Source organism: Vanellus vanellus (assembly GCF_965231255.1).
Source record: "Vanellus vanellus genome assembly, chromosome: 3".
Taxonomy (NCBI): Eukaryota; Metazoa; Chordata; class Aves; order Charadriiformes; family Charadriidae; genus Vanellus; species Vanellus vanellus.
Window position 1 is genome coordinate 121736351 of NC_138907.1, and position 8208 is coordinate 121744558.

Genomic DNA, 8208 nt, shown 5'->3' on the forward strand with positions numbered 1-8208 from the left:
AAAAATTACTTGTAAGCATGGGAAGGCAGTTCACACCCCTGCATGCCTCTAGTGTGGAAATACAGTTTTATGAACCCGTCTGTCCCAGTATTGAGAACCTACTCTGACACTTCTGCAAGCACTTCATCATGAGCCTTACACAAATTCATGTGATTTGGCTTAAACAACGTAGTCTGCCTCAGCTAATCTGTCTTTCTTCAAAACTGGTTTCAGAATATTCATGTTTGCTGCTTTATCAGAAACATAGTATTTTTAAAAGAGCGCTTACTCTGAGAGTGCGTTGTTGACTCAGACATGTCTGCTTCTCTGCTATAGCCCATTTCTGAAGTTATGAGTCAAGCAGTTCTACACCTGGCCGCTACCTAGTCTGTAAAGAGAGAAGTAACAGAAGTATTTGGAAATGACAACACAACTAACATGAATGGGTGATGCAAACCCTTCTTGTTAACTGTAATTTAAAAAAAAGGAGGCTTCTCATTCCTGGAAAAGGGATGAACACAGCACAATGGAGTGTTTGTTTTCAGGAATAGAAAGTTAGTGTTCAAGGACAAAAGTCCATACACTTAGAAATTTTCTGGAAAGGTTAACTTTATTGTGTATTTTGCCTATGTACATACAAAACTTGACAACTGATAATCCATACAGTAAATTCAAAGTAAATGTTAATTTTCTCAGTAATTCCTAGACCACAAAAAGCATTATTATTTTTTAAGCCCTTCACTCACTTCTTTCCAAATTTTTTCCTCTAATTTTGAAGTATCATACTCTCGTAGCATATCAAACTCTAGCCACGGCTGGCTCCACTTCTGTGCTTCTTTCATTTTTTTTTCAGGCAGCTCAAACTTTATTCCTTTTATATTGTATTTTGGCCTTTCCCACCGTTTTGACCAGGGTTTAGGTTTCATTCGTACCTTCAGCTAGGGTGAAAGATCAAAAAAAAATAAATCAAAAGGTATTAAGTAATCACAACTTTCATTGTGAGCTTAGCAAAAGGTGAGACAACTGCTGCTCCAATAGAAGGAAAGTAAGCGAAAACAGACCAATTTGGCAGTATGTTAAGGAACTAATAATTTGCACTGTTGGAAGAAAAGGAATTTTTTGTGTCCCCAAGACTGTTGTCATAATATCTTGTAAAACTTCTTAATTAACAGTGTCTTGATTTATTACACAGTCCTTAAGTTGACACATAAAGTGAAGCCAACTCTCTACTCCTGTTCCTTATTAAGGAAAAACAAACATAGCATGATAGGGAAAGGGCGAAACGATCATCAAGTTACTGAGTTACGAGATGATGCTCTTTGACAGGGCCTGCTGGTTTCTGGACCTTCTCTGAGATGTAGATTTTAGCTGACTCTTCCAAATCTTACCTCTTCCCTGACACCTACTGCTCTCAACTCAGTAATTACGCTAACAATAACACTGCTGTAAGAAAAGCTTTCTTCTCTGCAGTCTTATATAGAGGCAGGTGGAGGCCACTACTCCTTGCATGGCTTAACTGCTGAGGATGGTAGATATTTACATTCTCAACATTCTTTTGCTATAGGAATGGCATAAAGACTTGCCTTTTTTGTATGCTTTTGTCACCCTGGTAACTAATGTAACGAAGAGCTACTTAACGGTCTTCCAGGATATCAGTCAGATATGAAAGTTACCTAAATGATCTTCCACTTTCCATCTGAAACATATGGCTCCTACCTTGTTTACAGGAACTTCTTCATGGTCTAAACGAGACACAGGTTTCATATTCACATCAAAAGTACTATATTCAGGGAGGGCATCTCGCAGGTACATCAAGTTGTCATCCAGCCTCTTTTCCAGCTTCAGAACCTCGATCGCCTGGATTCGAGGACTGTACAGTTCATAGCATATTTCAACACCTTAGAGAGAGAAAGTCTGGTTTAATTAATCAAACTAATTAGAAATACTAACATTCTTTGGTGTTATACACCCCTGTATTATTCAAGAACTGCTTTTTATTTATACAGAGAACTAGAACATACAGTGCAGAGTGCACGTGTGGTTGTACACGTACATTGTATCCGCACAGGCAAATGCAGGTTTCTTTTGTAAGTCAAATCTTTGATAACAGAATGGCTTAATAGACATTGAATGGCTTGAATTTAAGGAAGATGAGCCTGGGTTTTAAACTGTACTCCCTTTTGGTTACAATGGCTGTTACTATCTATCTCACTATTAGCGCAGCATATATAAAGACACTCCTTTCATATTTACTCTCAGAACATCAGTATTTGCATCTCTCCCCATTCTGTCATAAAACAGAATATGAACCTATTACAAAACTCTGCTGATCTGTTGCTCGTTAAACAGTTCACACATACATCCCCAGTTCATGCAAATACACAGTGCTCAAACTGGGCCAGTATTAACATTTTTACTGCCCAGGCTCAAATATAAGCACAACCACGTTAGATCACATTCAATCTCCTCTGAATACAGATCTAAAAATCACTAAGTATACAGACAAAAAATTACCAAGCACAAAAAAATCCATGACACACCAACATCTCTGTGTATACAGTTTTAAACTTGCAGTATTCTCTAGTTGGCAGACTCACAATTTCACTTTAATCTATTGCCACCCTCTCCACAGACAAAATTTCTACACCACATATCCCTTCACATGTAACTTCCACTTTTTTTTCATTAACATTTCTATCCAGCATAATCACCACAGCTAAAAACCCACCTTGGTCTTCTATAACATTCCGAAGGACAAAGGTAGCACCAAGTCCTTTGCCTCCTCTTTGAATGCAGATGCCCACAAACCGGTTGACTTTCTCATCGGCGTGGGGATCTGCAGTAGTAACAGCAAGTACACTGCCTGCCAAAAAAAAAAATTAAAATAAATAGACTGTTCAAGTAAGTGCGTACCAAAATGTGGGAACTCAGAGAAGTGCACGCATTTAGATACACTGGAAATGTTTTATTTTCCATGAAAGCTGCCAGAAACAGAACAAATTTCTAACATGCCCTGAATTAATATATGTTGAAGTGATTCTGCAGGTTAACTATGAAGCTTCTTCACTTTTACACCTTCACCTTTATCTTTCACTCTTCACTATGCAACTGAATACAAATAATCTAATGTATTTTCCTTACATGAGCTTTACTGGTAAACCATATGCTAAAGTACCAAGATTTAAAAAACACATAAGAAATACATTACTATTATACTTTTAATGGAAACTAGATGTAAATATGAAATAAAATATGAAGTAGTATGTATAGAAACAAATACTAGTTGACCTAAAATACCTGATACTGTGACGTTCTATGATGTTCCACAACATGAAAGCACACCTTTTACCATCCCACCCTACAAAAAATATTGATGAAATTACGGAAGTTTTTATTACTGACCAACATAGAACTCTGGGATGTTGAAGACTTTCCGTCTTTGTATCATATCTTTTCTTTCTATAAAAAATTTAAGAGGATCTGTTCTCCCTCTGGGAGGTATAAATTCAGGGCTCAAGAACCTGTAAAAAAATCCAAACTTTTGTAAGTGTAAGAACAAAAGCATTTTGCAGCTCCATTTCACAAACAAGGTATGCACTTGCTGTTGATCTCAAGGTCTAAGTCAAAGGCAAACACGGGACCCATGTCCCTGTCACCTTGTGGCATGCTGAAGCGTTGCATGCAGATGAAACTGATGCAAACAGATAAAACAAATGAAAACCTCACACACCAATCCCAGATTTCCAAAAATCTTTACTGCTATGCATTTTTTGTCGTTTCACTGCTCTCAGGAACTCTAGAAGATAGTATTTTAACTTTTTTTAAGCATATTTCAACATAAATTATCTTTGCTAAGACTTTGCAAACACTTTTTCTGCAGTAATGCCTTAGAGCTTTAAGAAGGCACTCACACAACCACCAGCCTTACAGCAGACCTGAACACAAGCCCACTGTGATAAGCACCAGACCACCTCACCTCCTCTCCTCTCTCTGCTTCTGCTTGTCGATAATGACGGGCTTTGGAGGCGGCTGAAATTTTTCTGGCTTTCCATCGCTGCTAATTCGATAGCCCGAGGAAGAAAAGCACCCTGCAAAAATAAAATATTTTTAAAAGCCCCGTGCTTTCAACTTGAACTGCCCCCAACAGATCCCACCCCGGCAAAGCAGGCCCAGGGCACCCTCCTCCGCCCCGCAACACGCTGGGGCGCGCTGAGGGACCGGGACAGGCCGCGGGCGGCCGCTCCCCGCCGCGGGCAGGCGGAGGGCGCTGGGCTGATGGGGTATAAGGGACACGGGCGGTCCTCACGGCTAGGCAGGGCGGCGAGGTCCACCACCCCTGCGGCGGCGCTCCGTAGTACCAGCCTCCCGCAGGCGGCTGCCATGGCGACTCGCCCACTTCCGGTCCGCCAGCGCATGCGCACAGCGCCGCTACGGCCTGCGCAGAGGGACAAACTAACCCCAAGAGCGAAGCACGGCTGTGTCTGGTGGCGCGGCCTTCCCGTGGCCGCAGGGAGGCGCAGGGTCTCGGGGTGGGCACGGCTCGGCTCCTGGGCGGCTTTCCCGTGCCAGAACCTGACTGTGGGGCGGCCCAGTGCCTACCTGAGGAAAGACCTTGGCCTGCCCTGCTGGAGGGTCCGTGGGTCCGTCCCTGCCTCGGCGGTGGGCCCCTGCTCTGAGCGGGACCCCAAACGGCACAAAGCCGCTGCGGCTGAGCCCTCACAGGGTGGCAGTGAGGGTGGTGGGTTGGTTCTGGAGCCAGGTGTCCCTTCAAGGGCGGGAGGAAACAAAGCGTCTCCTTTCACCCCCATCCCTCAAGGAGATTTTGTGGGGGGGAGAAGGACCCAGAAGGAGGACCAGAGAGCACCCCCGGCCCTGAGGCAGACATGGAAGGGGAGGGGGGCAGGTGCTGTGGCCTTGGGCTCCAAAGGTGGAGCTTCCAGTGTGTCGCTGGGTTCATCGGCGGTGGGAATAGAGTGCAGGCACGCTCGTGGTAGCTCCTTGGGACATCAGGGGGATGCACCACAGTTTATTAATGCTGGCCTTGCAGCACAAACGTGGGCATGTGATTTCCAGAAACACAGCCCTGTGTGTTCTCATGATAGAAAGCCTCAGCTAATAATTTTTTTTAGGCCATTGTTGGAACTATCTGTAATCTGGATAACCAGCAGTCCCAGTGATTTCACCATAGTTAGTTTAGAAATTATTATATACATTGGTATTATTGAGCTACTTTTAATATGTTTGTTTCAGTCGTATTTCCTCAGGTGTCAGTAATGGTCTGGATTCAATTAGCGGCTACGCAGGCAGGAGAGAGGCAAAGTTTAAATGCAGAGTGCGGACCTGTTAAATAACATCCCACTGTTTAAACTTTGCAGATTCACTTCAAAATATGCCTGACCTCATCAACTAATTAGATCAATCATGTTGTCTGTGATGTTCCCTCAGCCTCTTTTATTGGTCGCACCTTTGTAGCCCCCCATTAACGAGAGTTATTTTCTAGTTTGTGATCAGCCTTTTGGTTTCGTAACTGTGCTTTAGAAGAAGGTAGGGCGTGCAGAAGACAAGTCGCAGTATTTCTCAGTAATCTGCTGATCTAACACAGGAGTTAGTAGTCAGAACACACACGGGACAGAAGAGGGCACTCTGACCCTTAAAATACAGAAAAATCTCCACCAGCACTGAGCCTACCACTTGAAGCAAAGATTCCTTCTGAAGATAATTCTTTTTTTAAAGTTCTTGTCACTACCTAGGCACTATTAAAAAGGCAGAAGAATATATCTCAGGGGGGTGAGGAACAGAGTATATAGGGGTAATTCCAATACCTTAATGGCGATTGAGGAGATCCCAAAACAGCTGTAAGGAGATGTGTGGGTTGTGACTTGGAAAACTGCAGATTTGTGGCTCACAACTGTAAAGAAGAGAATTGGATGCTTCAGTGTAAGGGAGCCATTTCTAACTCCTTGGCTGACCACTGTTGACTGCAGCCTAACAAAACCATCTCGACAGCCTCATACTGCATCAAGTTCAGGGATTCTCAAGGTACTGTAAGTGAACCTCACTTCACGTGAGGTGCCCTGCGGGGCCCTGCACCCCATGTCTAGTTCCTGTGTGGCCTGTTGGGGCACCTTGCCATCAAGGCACCACTGATTTGCTTGGCTAAGCCAGTCAGGTGTACCCCAGCATTCCATTTTTAAGGAGCACAAGTGCAGCTTATCAAGGTTGACTTGCAGACAGCTGTTTCCTTAGGTTCATCAGTTGTACTGTGTGAGCTTCTTACTTGTGGTGGACCCTGTTCTTGGGTCTCTTTCTTCAGGGACAGCCATTTTAAGTTTGAAATACAGGTACAAGGGACTTGGCTTGAGTTTCTTCACTGAGCAGGTCAGATAGAGTAGAGGAAGGGCTGCCTTCCTACTTTTCTTACCTATATAACAAAATCTATGAAAATATGGATCACTTTACAATCACAAGGTAATCATTTCTGTAAAATGCCTCTAGGAGTAATATGAAAGTCATAAAAGCATCACTATGCTGAGGTGATCTGGCAAAGATTAAACAGACTTTGGGACTTCTCTGAATTAATTCTGTTTGAATTGAGCATATTTCTACTTCCCCCTGTCGGGTCTTAGGGAAGTTCACTTGTGGTTCCTTACTGCTACTATAAAAAATTTATTTGTGACTCCTTGCCCAGCTTGAATTACAGCCCCCTATTACTAAGTGTATGTCTTCCTCTCTGTCTGGGCATCTGAGTTTCCTTGAAAACCCAGACAGGTAGAAAATAGTGCTTACCCTGATCACCCCTCATCTATGGAAGTAGGATAGGGCCAAGGTCTTCCATTAAATGTCATCCTTCATGTTACTGTCTTTGAAGGCTCTTCCAGTAGTTCAATATCCTTGAACTGTTTCTTTCAAAACTGAACACAACAGTTCAGTAGTGGTCACAGTCATTCCAAATACGGAGGTATGATAGCTCACAGTCTTCAGGTGGGTTTCCACCCAGTGCTGAGGTAGGCCTTTTGGCCACAACATTGCATTGAGAGGTTGGGTTCACTCAATTATCCAGCTGGATACGCTCCCACCTACAGCCTGTTTCACAACCAAATCTCTTTTGGCATGGGCGTTTCAGTGACCTGTCTGGTTTTTTGTGTCCTTGCAGATGTATCAATAAAGATGACATGTTCTCTCTCAGGTCAGTGGTATAACTGATCCCTCATGGACCTACGTAGAAACACTCTTCCCTGCTAAAGATTTCACTGAATGATAGTTCTGCTCATTAGAGGAAAAAAGGCAGATGTTTAGGGACTACCCTGGGATGAAGGAGACCCGCCTTGTATTTTGCTCCACCCTTTCTTTGTGATTCTGAGCCATTGATTTTTGGTTTATGTACTTAAGCTCAACTTCGTTGTAAGCAAAGCCCAAAGAACAGACCTTCTCAGACCATATGCTGCTTTTGGCCAGGTAGGAAAGGGGTATGTGTATGTTTCTAATGTGGAAATGACCAGCAGGCTGTACTGAACCAGTTCAGAGGCAGCCACTTGAGGTCTAGGGCACATCTGGGTTTGTATGACACTGAATGTGAGTTAAGAAACCCCCAAACTTGTTAGCAGCATTGGGGCAAGGCTCTTACTCCAAGTTGTGCGAAAGTTGGCAGACTGCTTCCTGGCTGGAGCTGACCTGCCCACCTGCATCTAACTCATGCTGTCTGGATTTAACCTGCTCATGTCTCCATGAGGCCAGGGACACGGTGCTTCAGTCCCAGCATAGATATCTGCATCAGTCTCTGCTGCACCGGGATGAAGGCTGTCAATATCACCTTCTGAAACAGTCTATATTGCAGTCTGAAATCCCAGAGATTTCTTCTAAACACCCGAGGCCGTGTTGCAGCAGCCCCAACACAGCTGTCTGTGGAGTGTCAGAGGGTGTGAGGAAGGGAGTGAATTTTCATGTTGCCCGAGGGAACTTGGATGTCTCTAGAGGAAACATGGCAAAAGGTGGTAACACCTGCTGTTATTGTTATTGTATCTCTAAACAGAAAGAGATGTCTACAAGGGGCTGAGCTGCTCTGGAAATGTGGTCTGTTGTGCATTCAGGGTTGAGCAGAGGCAGTTGGTTGTCCCCAGATTCCAAAAGAAATGGGGCTGGCTCATGGGAGCCTTCCGCACCTCATCCTCTCTGGGTGTGCAGAAAACCCTTGTGGTCATCTCCTTCACATATGGCAATGAACACTGGGTC

At 43.8% G+C, this 8208-nt stretch overlaps 1 protein-coding gene across 1 annotated transcript; it reads right to left on the reverse strand.

Moving 5' to 3' along the window:
• Nucleotides 1-580: 580 nt before the first annotated feature.
• MRPL19 (mitochondrial ribosomal protein L19) lies at nt 581-4374 on the reverse strand. Its single transcript, XM_082481076.1, has 6 exons — nt 4286-4374; nt 3956-4067; nt 3382-3500; nt 2708-2842; nt 1696-1877; nt 581-917 (listed from the first exon to the last, which is right to left on the reverse strand). The coding sequence occupies exons 1-6, from the start codon at nt 4359-4361 to the stop codon at nt 702-704; spliced, it is 840 nt and encodes a 279-aa protein (XP_082337202.1). The 5' UTR covers nt 4362-4374; the 3' UTR covers nt 581-701.
• Nucleotides 4375-8208: the final 3834 nt, after the last annotated feature.